Raw genomic sequence first — 18,670 nt, 5'->3', positions numbered from 1 at the left:
CTAGATGGAAGGTAATGATTTATTGGATTAGAATGGTGGCAGTTCTAGCAGACACTGTCTTCTAATTACAGAATGTTTCCTGCTGAACTGAAAATAGATAGGTGCCTTTCACTTTTCTTTTCTTAATGTATATTTGTCATGAACATGTAGGGTAATTTAGTAATTTTTAAAAAAATTCCTATGGTTTGCAGCTTATGGAAGTGAAAAGTGAAAGTGTAGTCCCTCAGTCATGTCCAACTCTTTGCAACCCCATGGGCTGTAGCCCACCAGGCTCCTCTGTCCATGGGATTCTCCAGGCAAGAATACTGGAGTGGGTTGCCATTCCCTTCTCCAGGAGATCTTCCCAACCCAGGGACTGAATCCTTGTCTTCCACATTGCCAGTGGATTCTTCACCATCTGAGCCACCAGGGAAGGCCTCTTACAGCTTAGAGCCATCTCAAAAAAAAAAAAATTGTTTTGTTGTATATGGAGCTTATGGATTATAATTTCTCCATTCAGTCATTTTTCATATAGTTTTAACATCTTGTGCAGTGTTCTCCAGGGAAAACTTTCCTTTAAAATAAATATTTTAAATCAGTTAATCCTCTTGAGACACATGACATACTGCTTAAAAAAGGATGACACCTATAATCTTAAAAGTACAACATAAGCAACTGGGTTTTCTATGTAAGACAGACCATTTCAAAATAAAAAGGAGCCTGAAATATCTTTTTATTCATTTTTTCTAAACTGCTTTAAAAAAAGAAAAAACTATTTGTTTTACTCTGATCTTGAAAAATATGCTCCAAGTTAAATAAAACATAAATTGGAGAATATTTCCTATCTTAAAAAACTGAGAAGAAATGAAACTAATGAGTTTCCTACTGTGACAAAATCCTTGAATTTACACATCTGAGTGTGTATTACTGAAGCTAATGTTGTTTGCATAAAAATGCAAAATAAAAGTATGGGTTAAAGCAAAATATAAAAATATGGTGGATAGGCAACATTAGAAATTGCCTCTATCCTGGAACTCATGTCAAAAGAAGAAAGTCAAGAATGAAATTGCTGCTAAAGACATTAAGGTTTGGGGGAAAAGTCTGTTTTTATTTTAATTATAATAACTTTATTGCATGAAATGAAGAAATACTTGATTCCTGTTTATCAGTTGAAATAGGATGGCATGTAGTTAGAAATACTTTTCTTTTACACAGTAAACGTTAAATTGACTGCTTTAAAACTTACACTGAAGGAATCAATTGTTCTATTATAATAAGAAATCTTTGAACCTTTCATTTCCTAGAATCTGGCTTTGAATAGATATCCTTCTCAGCAGCAAACAGAATCTCAGAAATGCTCTTTATTAAATGAGCATTTTGTTCACCTCAAATAATCATAAATATATATTCCTTTAGTACACAGAGTCAGTGTTAACAATGTGGATTATGACACTGGACTGAATGTGGGAAATTATATTTTTATTTATCAAGCAATAATATTGAATTTAATAGAATTTGAGCCTTTCAAGAAATGTCTAGTTTTAATATTATAAGGGAATCTCTTATCTTGTGCTTGTAAATTGTCAAAGCAGTTACAGAAGCCCTTGGGACTATGTGCTTGGTCACTCAGTTGTGACCGAGTCTTTGCAACCCCATGGTCTGTAGCCCACCTCTGTCCATGGGATTCTGCAGGCAAGAATAGTGGAGTGGGTGGCCATGACCTCCTCCAGGGGATCTTCCCCACCCAGGGATTGAACCTAGGTCTCCTGCATTGCAGGCAGATTCTTTGCAAGCTGAGCTACCAGGGAAGCCTCCCTGGCACTGTAGTAGTGTTTAAAAACAATGACTATTTTACTTTTACCAAGCAAGAATTTATTTGAGGAACTAGGAAGAAAATAATGTTGTCAAGTAGTTCAGAATACTTATTTAGAATGTTGTAATTTAAGATTAGGGTAGTGTGTGTGGCCAGTTGCTTAGCTGTGTCAATTCTTTGTGACTCCATGGACTGTAGCCTGCCAGGCTCCTCTGTAATGGGATTCCCCAGGAAGGATACTGGAGTGGGTTGCCATTTCCTTCTCCAGAAGATTTTCCTGACCTAGACATGAAACCTCGAAGAAGTTGAAAAAATAAGAAAACAAGATGTTCAACAGGGTTTCAAATTGTCATGTATTGAACCAGAAAGAATGAGGTTAGAGGTCAATAAGTAAGAAGTGGCTCCCATGGAGAAAGGCGGAGACACAGAGAGCAGTGATGTACCAGGCATGTCTAGATAATCTTTTACTGTTTTAATACCTTACTCTAGAACCCTGCTCATTACTTCAGATATTTAGTAAAGTGTGCTATATAACACTCCATGCAAGATAATATACTTTGTATCTGCTTGAGTGAATATTGGAAAAAAGAGCACAACCAGAGTGAATAAAATGAAAGTAAATTCAAATCTTCAGGAAAAATGGGAAAAGTAGAACTAAAAGTGGTAATAAGGATTTAAATATTGAAGTTTATAGAAGTTTGATAAAAGTAATTTCCACTTTATATAGGGTAGGGATATTTAGGTCAAGTTACGCTAATTTTCAAAGATCTGACTTCTAGAATTATAAAGTTTACTTAAACTGTAATAAATACAAAAAAAGATGTTTGGCAGAATAGAATTAATAATCGTTCTGTAAAATGAAGATAATGACACTTAACCTTTCTTAAGAAAATGGCTTTCTGAAGATCTTTGGAGGCTCTGTGTAGCTTTAGAATCTGTGACCCAAGAAGATAGTTTCATTATTTTGTATTTTCATCAGTATAAACATAAATTATTCTTTTAATAAAGAAAGAAGAAGAAAGTTAGATAAATAATTTAATGTATACTAAATAGATTGGAAACTTTAAAAATACAGACAATACAAGTTAAATACTTTTTTTTCTCTCTTTTTCTATTTTTATATGACTATCAATGTATTGTGTTTTCCTTTTGGAATGCATGAATTTATGACACTTGAGAAAACAAATAAAAAAACCTCAAGGATTGCATTCAGTGCACTTTTGAATAAAATTATATGAGCAAATATTTTTTTTACTTTTAATTAATTAATTAATTAATTTTATTTTACAACATTGTATTGATTATATGAGCAAATTTTTATAGGCTATTATTCCTTTTTGATTCTTCTTTCTTTCTTTTTTTAAAATAGAAATCAGCGATGAGAAACCACACAAGAGTAACAACTTTTATTCTCCTTGGGCTAAGCAATGATCCACAATTACAAGTGGTTATTTTTTTTCTCCTTTTTTTCACTTACTTGTTGAGTGTCACTGGAAATCTAATCATCATCACCCTTACCCTGCTAGATTCACACCTCAAGACACCCATGTATTTCTTTCTTCGAAATTTCTCTTTTTTAGAAATTTCATTCACAACTGTCTGCATCCCCAAATTTCTGGTCAGTATGGCAACAGGTGATAAGACCATTTCTTATAACAATTGTGCAGCACAGCTGTTTTTTACTATTCTCTTGGGTGCAACCGAATTTTTTCTTCTGGCTGCCATGTCCTATGACCGCTATGTGGCCATCTGCAAACCCCTGCATTACATGACCATCATGAATGGCAGAGCGTGCAACTTACTGGTCTTTGCGTCATGGTTGGCTGGTTTCATAATAATTTTTCCACCACTCCTCGTGGGTCTTCAGCTTGATTTCTGTGCAGCCAACACTGTAGATCATTTCTTCTGTGATGTATCTCCTATATTACAACTCTCTTGCACAGACACAGATAAAGTAGAGATAATGATGCTTCTCTCAGCCATTTTAACTCTCCTGGTTACTCTGGTGTTAGTGATTCTCTCCTACACAAACATCATTAGGACTATTCTGAAGATACCTTCTTCTCAAAAGAGGAGGAAAGCCTTTTCTACATGTTCTTCTCACATGGTGGTTGTGTCCATTTCTTATGGGAGCTGCATCTTCATGTATGTGAAACCCTCTGCCAAGCAAAGAGTGTCTTTAAATAAAGGGATAGCTCTGCTCAGTACTTCTGTTGCCCCCATGTTAAATCCTTTTATTTATACACTGAGAAACAGACAAGTGAAATATGCTTTTAAGCTCATGATCAAAAAGATTGAGGTTTTCTCAATGAAGTGAGCATTAGTGACATTCCTGAGTTGATAAGTAAAATAAATCAAGAAATGTGGAGTGTGTTGTACACTCCTTCTACGGTTGTGTTCTACATAAAATTATTATCTTACATGACTTACAATGTTCATTGTGAGTTGCCTAAAAATCTCAGTCTAACTTTCACTTCTATTTTCTCCTCACGGTAAGATCACATATACATTTCTTATATATGGTCATATTCATTTACCTTTTGATTTGGAGACTCTGTTGATTTCCTTTAAAAATTCCCTCAGAGGAAGACAAAGTGAGATTTCAATTTTCCATGTTCCTTTCCACTATTTAGAAATTTAGAGATTCAGTTTGGTGCACATTCTATGTACCTAGATTTGATCACCTAATCAGCTTTTCTGTAGTGGATTCCAAGTTTTAATTCTGAATAGAAATTTAGAACAAACCAACTTAATGCATTTCTTAAACTACACACATTGATAGTTTCAAATAACCATGCTTGGACTTCTGGTATATTTTTAGAAACAGATTGAAGAAACTTTAGAGATGTTAAGGCATTACTGCCTTGCAATAACCGAGAAATTATTGCTACCATTAACTAATTGCTTACAATAGCCAGGTTTATGAAATGTATTAGCCTGCATCTTGAAAACAGCATAAGCTAGGTATTATCATACTCACTTATGAGTAACAATCTTTAGCTTATTTAAAGCTTAAATAACTCACTGGATTAGAATAATTAATATTGTGAAAGAGACCATGGTACCCAGATTCAATGATTCCCTATTAAAATAAGTCAGTTTTCATTCCAGTCCCAAAGAATGGCAATGCCAAAGAGCATTTAAATTACTGCACAATAGCACTCATTTCACGTGCTAACATGTGATGCTCAATATCCTTCAAGCTAGGTTTAAATAGTATGTGAATTGAGAAGTTACATAAGTACAAGCTGGATTTAGAAAAAGCAGAGGAATGAGGGATCAAATTGCCAACAGTCATTGGATCACAGAAAAAGCAATGGAATTTCAGAAAGACCTCTGCTTCATTGAATATGCTAAAGCCTTTGACGGTGTGGATCACAACAAACTGGAAAATTCTGAAAAGAAATGGGAATAGCAGGCCACCTTACTTACCTCTGGAGAAACCTGTAAGCAGGTCAAGAAACAACAGTTAATACCGGGCATAGAGCAACCAACTGGTTCAAAATTGGGAAAGGAGTACATCAAAGCTGTATATTGTCACCCTGTTTATTTAATTAATATGCAGAGAACATCATGCAGATGATGGGCTGAATGAATCACAAGCTCGAATCAAGATTTCCAAGAGAAATATTGATAACCTCAGATATGCTGATAACATCGCCTTTATGGCAGAAAGCGAAGAACTAAAGAGCCTCTTGATGAAGGTGAAATAAGAGAGTGAAAAAGTTGGCTTAAAGCTCAACATTCAGAAAACTAAGATCATGGCATCTGGTCCCATCACTTCATGGCAAATAGATGGGGAAGCAGTGGAAACAGTGAGAGATTTTATTTTATTGGGGTCCAAAATCACTGAGGATGGTGACTGCAGCCATGAAATTAAAAGCCGCTTGCTCCTTGGAAGAAAAGCTATGAAAACCTAGACAGTGTATTAAAAAGCAGGGACATCACTTTGCTGACCAAAGTCCATATGGTCAAAGCTATGGTTTTTCCATAGCATGTACTGATGTGAGAATTGGACCATAAAGAATGCTGAGTACCAAAGAACTGATGTTTTCAAACTGTGGTGTGGAGAAGACTCTTGAGAGTCCCTTGGACAGCAAGATCAGGTCAGTCAAACTTGAAGTCAATCCTGAAAATTCTTTGGAAGGAATGATGCTGAAACTGAAGTTCCAATACTTTGGCCACCTGATGCAAAGCACTGGAAAGACCATGATGCTGGAAAAGATTGAGGGCATGGGGAGAAGGGGGTGGCAGGGGATGAGTTGGTTGGATGGCATCATCAACTCAATGGACATGAGTTTGAGCAAACTCTGAGAGATAGTGAAGGACAGGGAAGCTGGGCATGCTGCAGTCCATGGGGTGATGAAAAGTTGAACAGGACTGAGCAATTGAATGACGAAATCAAAATATCCATATTTTTCACCGACCTAGGACAAATAATCTTAACATTTATATGGACCCAAAAAAGACCCAGAATTGCAAAATAATCCTGAGAAAAAGAACAAAGCTGGAGGTATAACTCTTCCATATTTCAGACTATACTTCAAAGCCACAGTAATGAAAACTGTGTGCTATGGACACAAAAACAGACACATAGATCAATGGAACAGAATAAAGAACCCGGAAATAAACTAACCCATCTATGGGCAATTAGTTTACAACAAAAGAAGGAGGAGGGCTTCTCAGGTAACACTAGTGCTAAAAGACCTGCTTGCCAATGCAGGAGACATAAGAGATGCAGGTTCTATCCTGGGGTTGGGAAGTTCCCCTGGAGGAGGGCATGACAACCCATTCCAGTATTCTTGCCTGGAGAATTCCATAGATAGAGGAGCCTAGTGGGTTACAGTCCATGGAGTCACAAAGAGTTGGATGTGACTGAAGTGACTTAGACTGCAGGCATGCAAGCACAAAGGAAGGAAGAATGTACATTGGAGAAGCAACAGTCTCGTCATTAAGTTCTGAATATCCAGTCATCCATGATGGTCATATCTTGGTTGTAGTAAATTATGCTGTAGTAATCATAGGGACCCTTTTATCTTCTTGAATAAGAGTTTTACTTTTCTTCAGATAAATACCAAGAAGCGGAATTTCTAGATCATTTGATAGTTCCATTTTTAATTTCTTTATGAACTTTCTAGTATTTCCCATAGTGGCTACATCATTTATATTCCCACCAATAATTCACAATTGTTTTTTCTCCACATCATTTGTTATTTGTGGTCTTTTTTTATAATAGTCATTCTAAAAAGTGTGAATTGATATCTCATTGTGATATTGGTTTGCATTTCTCCAATGATTACAATTTTGAGTTACCTTTTCATGTGTCTGTTGTCCATCTGCATGCCATTTTTGAAAAATGCCTATTCAGCATTTCCACATATTTTGCCAATATTTCAAGTTAAGGATCATTTGGTTACATCTACATGATTTTGGTTCTTGATACTAATCTCTGTCAAGTGTTCAGCTCTTCAGAGAAACTGCAATTTGACAACATTTACTGTGGAAACTGCTGAGCAAAAGTCAGATTTCATCCCTCTCCTCTCTTCCTGACCCCTAGAACCTAGCTAAGGGATATAGTCATTGAATCCAACTGTTCCCAGAAAGTAATTGTCCCCTTTCATTTCTTCCTGGTAGTAACCAGAGTAAGGGGGCTGGGGGTGGAGAGATACACACATCTACTTGGAAAACCCAAGATTCCATCTAGATCTTTCATGGGAATGACATTTTCCCCTACTGTATCCCCCAATCAGCCTGGTTGGCACACCTTTCAGGTGGTAACATCTCCACAAGGGAGGACCTTATGAATTTGCACTGAATTCTGGTCCAGTTCAGTTCAGTTCAGTTGCTCAGTCATGTCTACCTCTTTGTGACCCCATGGACTACAGCACACCAGGCCTCCCTGTCCATCAGTAAGTCCCGGAGTTTACTCAAACTCATGTCCATTGAGTCACTAATGACATCCAAACGTCTCATCCTCTGTCGTCCCCTTTTCCTCCTGCTGCCAATCTTTCCCAGCATCAGGGTCTTTTCAAATGAGTCAGCTCTTCTCATCAGGTGGCCAAAGTTTGGAATTTCAGCTTCAACATCAGTCCTTCCAATGAATATTCAGGACTTATTTCCTTTAGGATAAACTGGCTGGATCTCCTTGTAGTCCAAGGGACTCTCAAGAGTCTTCTCCAACACCACAGTTAAAAGCATCAATTCTTTGGTACTCAGCCTTCTTTATAGTCCTACTCTCACATCCATACATGACTACTGGAAAAGTAATGTCTCTTTTTTATAATATTCTGTCTAGGTTGATCATAACTTTTCCAAGGAGCAAACATCTTTTAATTTCATGGCTGCAATCACCATCTGCAGTGATTTTGGAGCCCCCCCAAAATAAAGTCTGACACTGTTTCCACTGTTTCCCCATCTATTTACCATGAAAAGATGGAACCAGATGCCATGAACTTTGTTATCTAATGTTGAGCTTTAAGCCAATTTTTTCACTCTCCTCTTTCATCAAGAGGCTCTTTAGTTCTTCACTGTCTGACATGTGTGGTGTCATCTGCATATCTGAGGTTATTGATATTTCTCCTGGCAAACTTGATTCCAGCTTGTGCTTCCTCCAGCACAGCGTTTCTCATGATATACTCTGCATATGATTTGAATAAGCAGGGTGACAATATACAGCCTTAATATGTTCCTTTCCCTATTTGGAACCAGTCTGTTTTTCCATGTCTAGTCTAACTGTTGCTTCTTGACCTACAGATTTCTCAAAAGGCAGGCAGGCAGGCTCACTTTTAATTTCATGGCTGCAATCACCATCTGCAGTGATTTTGGAGCCCAAAACAATAAAGTCTGACACTATTTCCACTGTCTCCCCATCTATTTCCCATGAAGTGATGAGTCAGATGCCATGATCTTAGATTTCTGAATACTGAGCTTTAAGCCAACTTTTTCACTTTCCTCTTTCACTTTCATCAAGGGGCCTTTTAGTTCCTCTCCACTTTCTGCCATAGGGTGGTGTCATCTGCATATATGAAGTTATCGATATTTCTCCTGACAATCTTGATTCCAGTTTGCGCTTCTTCTACTCCAACGTTTCTCATGATGTACTCTGCATATAAGTTAAATAAGCAGGGTGACAATACACAGCCTCGATATACTGCTTTTCCTATTAGAACCAGTCTGTTGTTTCATGTCCAATTCTAACAGTTGCTTCCTGACCTGCATACAGGTTTCTCAACAGACAGTTCAGGTGGTCTGGTATTCCCATCTCTTTCAGAATTTTACACAGTTTATTGTGATCCACACAGTCAAAGGTTTTGGCATAGTCAATAAAGCAGAAACAGATGCCTTTCTGGAACTCTCTTGTTTTTTTTGATGATCCAGTGGATGTTGGCAATTTGACCTCTGGTTCCTCTGCCTTTTCTAAAACCAGCTTGAACATCTGGAAGTTCACGGTTCACATATTGCTGAAGCCTGGCATGGAGAATTTTGAGAATTATTTTACTAACGTGTGAGATGAGTGCAACTGTGTGGCAGTTTGAACATCCTTTGGCATTGCCTTTCTTTGGGATTGGAATGAAAACTGATCTTTTTCCAGTCCTGTGGCCACTGCTGGGTTTTCCAAATTTGCTGGCATATTGCATGCAGCACTTTCATAGCATCATCTTTCAGGATTTGAAATAGCTCAACTGGAATTCCATCACCTCCACTAGCTTTGTGTGTAGTGATGCTTTCTAAGGCCCACCTGACTTCACATTCCAGGGTGTCTGGCTCTAGGTGAGTGATCACACCATCATGATGATCTGAGTCGTGAAGATCTTTTTTGTACAGTTCTTCTGTGTATTCTTGCCACCTCTTCTTAACATCTTCTTCTTCTCTTAGGTCCATACCATTTCTGTCCTTTATTGACCCCAACTTTGCATGAAATGTTCCTTTGGTATCTCTAATTTTCTTGAAGAGATCTCTCGTCTTTCACATTCTGTTGTTTTCCTCTATTTCTTTGCATTGATCACTGATGAAGGCTTTTTTTTTTTTTTTTAAATCTCTCCTTACTATTCTTTGGAACTCTGCATTCAGATGGGAATATCTTTCCTTTTCTCCTTTGCTTTTGGCTGCTCTTCTTTTCACAGCTAAAGAAGAGGTGGAGATGTCTGACAGAATGTGGTCCACTGGAGAAGGGAATGGCAAACCACTTCACTATTCTTGCCTTGAGCACCCCATGAACAGTAAAAAAGACAAAAAGATAGGACAGTGAAAGAGGAACTCCCCAGGTCGGTAGGTGCCCAACATGCTACTGGAGATCAATGGAGAAATAACTCCAGAAAGAATGAAGGGATGGAGCCAAAGCAAAAACAATACCCAGTTGTGGATGTGACTGGTGATAGAAGCAAGGTCCGGTGCTGTAAAGAGCAATATTGCATAGGAACCTGGAATGTTAGGTCCATGAATCAAGGCAAATTGGAAGTGGTCAAACAGGAGATGGCAAGAGTGAACGTCGATACTCTGAGAATCAGGGAACTAAGTTGGAATGGGTGAATTTAACTCAGATGACCATTCTACTGTGGGCTGGAATCCCTTAGAAGAAATGGAGTAGCCATCATAGTCAACAAAAGAGTCTGAAATGCAGTACTTGGATGCAATCCGAAAAATGACAGGATGATCTGTGTTCGTTTCCAAGGCAAACCATTCAATATCACGGTAATCCAAGCCATGCCCCAACCAGTAACGTTAAAGAAGCTGAAGTTGAAGGGCTCTATGAAGACCTACAAGACCTTTTAGAACTAACACCCAATAAAGATATCATTTTCATTATAGGGGACTGGAATGCAAAAGTAGGAAGTTAAGAAACACCTGGAGTAACAGGTAAGTTTGGCCTTGGAGTACAGAATGAAGCAGGGCAAAGGCTAGTAGAGTTTTGCCAAGAGAACACACTGGTCATAGCAAACACGCTCTTCCAAGAACACAAAAGAAGACCCTACACGTGGACATTACCAGATGGTCAACACTGAAATCAAATTGATTAAATTCTTTACAGCCAAAGATAGAGAAGTTCTATACAGTCATCAAAAACAAGACCGGGAGCTGACTGTAGCTCAGATCATGAACTCCTTATTGCCAAATTCAGACTTAAATTGAAGAAAGTCGGGAAAACCACTAAACCATTCAGGTACAACCTAAATCAAATCCCTTATGATTATACAGTGAAAGTGAGAAATAGATATAAGGGACTAGATCTGATAGACAGAGTGCCTGATGAACTATGGATGGAAGTTCGTGACATTGTACAGGAGACAGGGATCAAGACCATCCCCATGGAAAAGAAATGCCAAAAAGCAAAATGCCTGTCTAAGGAGGCCTTACAAATAGCTGTGAAAAGAAGAGAAGCGAAAAGCAAAGGAGAAAAGGAAAGATATTCCCATTTGAATGCAGACTTTCAAAGGAAAGCAAGGAGAGATAAGAAAGCTATCAATACAAAGAAATAAAGGAAAATAACAGAAAATAGCAGAATGGGAAAGACAAGAGATCTCTTCAAGAAAATTAGAGATACCAAGGGAACATTTCATGCAAAGTTGGGCTCATTAAAAGACAGAAATGGTATGGACCTAAGAGAAGAAGAAGATATTAAGAAGAGGTGGCAAGAATACACGGAAGAACTGTACAAAAAAGATCTTCACGACCCAGATCATCATGATGGTGTGATCACTGAGCTAGAGCCAGACACCCTGGAATGTGAAGTCAGGTAGGCCTTAGAAAGCATCACTACACACAAAGCTAGTGGAGGTGATGGAATTCCAGTTGAGCTATTTCAAATCCTGAAAGATGATGCTATGAAAGTGCTGCATGCAATATGCCAGCAAATTTGGAAAACCCAGCAGTGGCCACAGGACTGGAAAAGCTCAGTTTTCATTCCAATCCCAAAGAAAGGCAATGCCAAAGAATGCTCAAACTACCACACAATTGCACTCATCTCACACGTTAGTAAAATAATTCTCAAAATTCTCCATGCCAGGCTTCAGCAATATGTGAACCGTGAACTTCCAGATGTTCAAGCTGGTTTTAGAAAAGACAGAGGAACCAGAGGTCAAATTGCCAACATCCACTGGATCATCAAAAAAAACAAGAGAGTTCCAGAAAGGCATCTGTTTCTGCTTTATTGACTATGCCAAAACCTTTGACTGTGTGGATCACAATAAACTGTGTAAAATTCTGAAAGAGATGGGAATACCAGACCACCTGACCTGTCTTTTGAAAAACCTGTACGCAGGTCATGAAACAACTGTTAGAACTGGAGATGGAACAGCAGACTGGTTCCAAATAGGAAAAGCAGTACATCGAGGCTGTGTATTGTCACCCTGCTTATTTAACTTATATGCAGAGTACATCATGAGAAACGTTGGGGTAGAAGAAGCACAAGTTGGAATTAAGATCCCAGGAGAAATATCAATAACGTCAGATATGCAGATGACACCACACTTATGGCAGAAAGTGGAGTGGAACTAAAAGGCCCCTTGATGAAAGTGAAAGAGGAAAGTGAAAAAGTTGACTTAAAGCTCAACATTCAGAAATCTAAGATCATGGCACCCTACCATTTATGCATGGGAAATAGATGGGGAGACAGTGGAAATAGTGTCAGACTTTATTGTTTTGGGCTCCAAAATCACTGCAGATGGTGATTGCAGCCATGAAATTAAAAGATGCTTACTCTTTGGAAGGAAAGTTATGATCAACCTAGATAGCATATTAAAAGCAGAGGCATTTCTTTACCGTCAAAGGTCCGTCTAGTCAAGGCTATGGTTTTTCCAGTGGTCATGTATGGATGTGAGAGTTGGACTGTGAAGAGAGCTGAGTGTCAAAGAATTAATGCTTTTGAAATGTGTTGTTGGAGAAGACACTTGAGAGTCCCTTGGATTGCAAGGAGATCCAACCAGTCCATCCTAAAGGAGATCAGTCCTGGGTGTTCATTGGAAAGACTGATGCTGAAGCTGAAACTCCAACACTTTGACCACCTGATGCAAAACGTTGAGTCACTGGAAAGACCTTGATGTTGGGAGGGATTTTGGGCAGGAGGAGAAGGGGACGACAGAGCCCGAGATGGCGGGATCTCATCACCGACCCAATGGACATGAGTTTTTGTAATCTCTGGGAGTTGGTGATGGACAGGGAGGCCTGGCGTGCCATGATTCATGGAGTCACAAAGAGTCGGACATGACTGAGCGACTGAACTGACTGAATTGTTAATAATTATGCATTTAGCTTAAGATACAATGTTTTTTATTACATTCTATGTTCTCCATCTAATATTCTTACTCTTTATTATGAGTTAAAATAAAACAATCTTTTCTCCTTATCCTTCCAAATATTTATCTATGTATCTGGGATTTCAAAGCATGAATGTGTGGAAGGGGAATCATATATTAGGCAAATTATTCTTAATTCTTTGGAAACACATTAAAAGTAGTTATATCTCTCTATATTAAATTATTTAGTGCCTAGAGAGAACACTTTATAATATACAAATTTGTTGTCCTTTGGGAAATGGTGTTCATGAATCTCATCCTCCTGAGAATTCTCCATCATCTTTAGATATTTTCCTTTGGGGCACAGAATGCATAAACAGTACATGTGGTCAAGAGTTTATTAGTTTGAATGGCACTCTGTGTAGTAAATAGAAAATTATTCAGTATATAATTGGGACTTTAATGTAGTAACTTAAAAACTGTGTTAAAAGTTCTAATCAAATTGTTTCAAACTTTACAATATATGTAACAAGCTATAATCACAGATTATGAAGTGATGTGAAATCCATTTGGAGAGGAATGAAATATCAGTACACTCTTCAGCATGATGACAAAGACTAAACATTGAGGCAAAGATATTTCACATGAATGAATATGCATATATGTCTTCTGTAAAGATGTTGGTTTTTTAAATGTTTTTGGAACAATGATTTAGGACTCAACATATGAAAATAATTGGCATGTCTTAAAATGTAAAGATAATATTTTCTTTTTTATACATATGTGTGTGTATATATACACTTTAGTTCTATTTTACCTTATTTTTGTTAACCTTTTAAATTTTAATTTAGGGAAAAACAGTGAAAGAAGTGTAATGCAATATAACAAAATTTAGTCTTGAAATTCTTTTTTTTTTTTGTAATTTAGCTGGTATTCACAAAATCTAACACAACTAACCCTAACTGTGTTCATAGGCTTTCTTTCTAATGGTTTGTAATGTAAATTTGTTATAGCCTCTGTTGGGGAATCGTTGGTGTGATATGATTGGTGAAGCTGGACAAAGGAATGAAGTAACATGATAAAATTCTTATAAGATTATTTAGATATATGCATTCTACAATTGTTGTCATTATGATAAATTGTGTAAATGAGAAAAAAATTATAACAGATTGCTGCACAATTTTCTGAATGTTCAAAGAATGTCCAAGAAAACTAAGTCATCTCTTTTCATTCATAAATTTCTATATACTACTATGTATGGCTTTGATACATGAGTTTGAGCAAATACACTATATTCTGGCTTCTAATTATTCATAAAAATGTTTTACTACTAAGAGGACAACTTTAGAGAGAACACATTTTTAATTAATCTTCATGTCCATTTTTACTGGCTGTGCAAGCTTGAATAGTCTGTCTCACTCAATATATGCCAGTGAGGGGAATAGTTGTAAATAGACAATATTTATTTAATTGCACATTACCCAGACACATAATATCCTTACAATAGGGACATATGTGTCTCTTAATATTTGTGTCACCCTATTATGTGATTCATTATGTATTGAAATTTATCAGGTAATCGTCTTTTTTTAGACTAAGCTGCTTTCAAAATTGTTCATGTTTTCAGTCTGTATTTTAGATAGAGAACAAAAAGGTAAGTATAAGGAATGCAAGCAGATGGAGATAAATTTCATTCATAAAAGTTTTCTCCATTAATATCTACATATTTTAACTTTACTTTAACTTTCCCTTCAAACTCACTACCCTATCCCTGAAAAACCTTTCTTACCTCTCTTGATTTACATAGAGCTTTACCATTATGTTTATATTTCTCTCTTTTTTAACTTCCTCCACTTCATACAATCTCATGATGTCATATTTATATTTCTCTCTTTGCTTCTATATCTCTTATCCTTATTTTTCACTTTTTTCTACCACGTCCATTCTCAGAATCCTAACCAGCAGAGGAAAATTGCAGTTTCTCAATACACACATTGACTTTACAGACTGTACTTGCAGATTTTGTTTTAGCACACAAAATGGGAAGGATAGGTTACATCAGAGAGCAAGGAGATGGAAATACTATAAGGAACGAAAATTAAGACTTTTAAAAAATTCTATTTATTTAGCTAGTCATTTTTGGCTGGGCTTCCCGGGTGGCTTAGATAGCAATGCAGGAGACCTGGGTTGGATCGCTGGGTTGGGAAGATCCCCTGGAGAAAGGAATGACAACCCACTCCAGTATTTTTGCCTGGAGAATCCCATGGTCAGAGGAACCTGGCAGCCAGTCCATGGGGTCACAAAGAGTCGGACACAACCGAGCGACTGACACATACACATTTTTGGCCACTCTGGGTCTTCGTTGCTGTGCGGGCTTTCCCTAGTTCCTGGGAGTGTGGTCTACTCTGCATAGTTGTAGGATACGGGCTTTTCATTGGAGTGGCTTCTCTCGTTGCAGAGCATAGGCGCGAGAGTGCAGGGTCGGTAGTTGTGATGCAGGGGCCTACTTGCTGTGCAGCATACGAGATTCTCTTGAACCAGGAGTCGAACTGGTGTCCCCTGCATTGCAAGGCGGGCTCTCAACCACTGGACCACCAGGGAAACCTAAGAACAGAAATAAGACTATTTCCAACGCCCCATATTAATTTATATGAAATCGGATCAGGTTAGCTATGAAGATAAATGAGTCTAAGATCAGGCATTTGAGTTTGGTTAGTTGAGTAAAATGGAAAAGATATACTAGCTCTGTTTATTGAGGATGAATAGTGTATGTGTGTGTGTGTGTGTGTATGAAACCGGGGCTTCAAGGATAGATATAATTTTGGTTCCCATCTGAGAACTTAATTGAACAGGAAATGGCATATATCTAAACTCTTGCATGATATAAAGAGAGAAAAAGCATTCTTTATACTTTAAAAGTTCTCTATATCCCTGATTGACTTACATAAAAACTATTAACAATTAGTGCTATTATGTAGATTATTCTCTAAAAGAACTGCAAGCTGAACTTTCAATTAATCTATCCAGATATTTTGCACATGTATCTATTACTATCTCTGAAAAAAAAACTTTTAAAACATGAATGAGCATTGTTTTGCTGTACATGAAAAATTGCTTTGCCAACTTTACCTTAAATAATGATTATCCCTGTTATGTCTCCATTGGGTACTTTATTTATTTATTTTTTTCCTTTTTCTTCTATTCAGACAGAGCAATTGTCAAGAAACTGGAATGGGAAATCATACAAGTGTGGTAGTGTTTATCCTAGCAGGTTTAACAAGTGACCCACAAATGAAAATTGTTTTATTTATCTTCCTACTACTCACCTACTTGCTAAGCATCATTGGCAATCTGATTATCATCACACATGGTAGATACTCACCTGAAGACCCCCATGTACTTTTTTCTTCGAAATTTTTCCTTTTCAGAAATTTCGTTTACTACTACATGCATCCCTAAATTGCTGGTTATGATGGCAACAGGAGACAAAACCACTTCCTATAACAGTTGTGTGACTCAAGTGTTTCTTGCCTTTCTTCTTGGAGCATCTGAATTTTACTTACTGGCAGCAATGTCCTTTGACCGCTATGTTGCCATCTGTAAGCCCCTGCATTACACAACCATCATGAACAGTAAAATCTGCATGCAGCTTGTTGGTTTGCAGGATTCTTTGTCATCTTTTCACCACCCTCTATGGCCTAAACCTTGACTTTTGTGCTTCTAACTTGGTTGATCATTTCTATTGCGACACCACTTCCCTCCTACAAATCTCCTGCTCAGATACAAAGCTAATGGAGATGATGGGATTCTTCTCAGCTGTGGTGACATTGGTGATCACATGGGTAATGGTGATCATATCACATACCTGTATTGCCTTGACCGTTCTAAGAATTCCCTCACCTAGTCACAGGAGAAAGGCTTTTTCAATGTGCTCTTCTCACATAGTTGTGATATCCCTTTCTCACGGCAGCTGCATCTTTATGTATGTTAAACCTTCAGTCAAACAAAGAATATCTTTTTCCAAAGGAATTTCAGTGCTCAGTACCTCCGTTGCTCTGCTTTTGAATCCTTTCATTTATACCTTAAGGAACCAACAAGTGAAGAAAGCCTTCATGAATATGATACACAGAGTTGTTTCTTTCTCAAATAAATGAATATGATTTGCACTATACATAAAGAAGATAAGCAAAAGGGCATCAATCAACAACAGCATATCCAATGTAGTTCTAATACATATTTCCTCCACTTTTCCTCTCATTTCTACAATATTAATCTTTATTTAAAGCTTTATTTTTACACAAATTTTGTGCTAGAATTTTAATTTTATTTATATTCTTCTATAGAGATTTATTTTGAATCTCACCTTCTTTGTACATGTGAAAGAAATTGAGACACATTTTAATTTGTTTCTTTATCTCTCAGTTCTAGTTAGTCAAGCCTAAAAGTATCCTTACATTTGAACTATATTTAAAGCAGCTTGTGATGCCATGTTATTACTATCTTTTAGTTGTTATCACTTAATACCTACTTAAATCTAATTTATATTTTTAATACTATTAATTTATTAATGCATTCTATTTAAAATAATAGAAATTTATAACATAAATTAATACAATGTTCATATACATATTTTTTAAATGTATATTAAAATATTATTATTGTTTTAATACATTCTTTAGAAATTAGTTCTTTATGAGAAAGTATATTTGAATACTATCTTATGAGCAAAATAAATGATAGGCAGGAAGAAAACTACATATAATATGTGATTGACCAGACAATTTTATATGTTTATTTAAAAATCATAAAATGAAACATATTTTAAAGGCTATTTGGGTCTTAAACATAATTTTAGGGAAAATGTATATTTAAACAAATTGTTACATTTTTGGTGATAATTTAAGTATCATTTTTATCCATTTTGTGAAAGTAGAGCTAATGACCCTGAACTGTTATTAAGCTTTTAGAAATTTTAAGAACACAAAAGTTGAAGAACATATATTTGTATGTATATATATACATTTTGAGGCAATCTAATCAAAATAAGACTTAAGACTCTCTAAATTCCTGACTAATTTTGATTCTGTTATGTGCTAATTGGAAGGAATGTCCTTTAAAAACATATTGCTAAAGTTAAACCACTAGTTTATCATTTAGCTATTCTGAAATATCACATATATTTTAAAGATCTATCATCTACTCAGTACATAGAATATGTATTGAAACTCTTGATAAGGATCCAGCAATGTTTAAGCTAAAATGTTCCAATTCCTATTTCTTTCTGTATCAAGGTAGATTAAAGTTACATCATCTGTCATCGTCATTATTTGTTTGTCTATGAAATATCAATTTGATTATTTCTATTAATGCCAGTACCATCACCTCTGAATCCCGAATCCTCAGAGAGTTTTCTGCCACTTTTTTGTTTGTTTTTGATTAAACTGGATATCTAACACAACTTTTAAATAGAAGTACAACTTACTTCTAAAGAAGGTTTTCATGTGAAATGCTAAAATACTTTATCCTTAAATGCTTTCACTTTTTCAGCTCTACTGAAGTAAGCTGAACAACAAATATGATATTAGAGAGAAGAACTAAGTTTCTTGACTACTCAGTAAATGACAGAAACTGGTAGGTGTTTTATGTA

The 18,670-nt window shown here is 36.6% G+C and overlaps 1 protein-coding gene and 1 pseudogene across 1 annotated transcript; both read left to right on the top strand.

Moving 5' to 3' along the window:
• The first annotated feature begins 3,170 nt into the window (after positions 1 to 3,170).
• LOC136158978 (olfactory receptor 6C74) lies at positions 3,171 to 4,109 on the top strand. The gene has a single exon (XM_065920826.1). It carries the CDS (start codon positions 3,171 to 3,173, stop codon positions 4,107 to 4,109), a length of 939 nt encoding a protein of 312 aa, XP_065776898.1.
• Positions 4,110 to 16,254: 12,145 nt separating this feature from the next.
• On the top strand, positions 16,255 to 17,177 carry LOC136158969 (olfactory receptor 6C74-like; annotated as a pseudogene).
• The last annotated feature ends 1,493 nt before the right edge of the window (positions 17,178 to 18,670 follow it).

The sequence above is a fragment of the Muntiacus reevesi genome, chromosome 1 (genome assembly GCF_963930625.1).
Source record: "Muntiacus reevesi chromosome 1, mMunRee1.1, whole genome shotgun sequence".
Taxonomy (NCBI): Eukaryota; Metazoa; Chordata; class Mammalia; order Artiodactyla; family Cervidae; genus Muntiacus; species Muntiacus reevesi.
The sequence above is the reverse complement of the archived record's forward strand: the minus strand, read 5'-3'. Positions and strand labels throughout refer to the sequence as shown.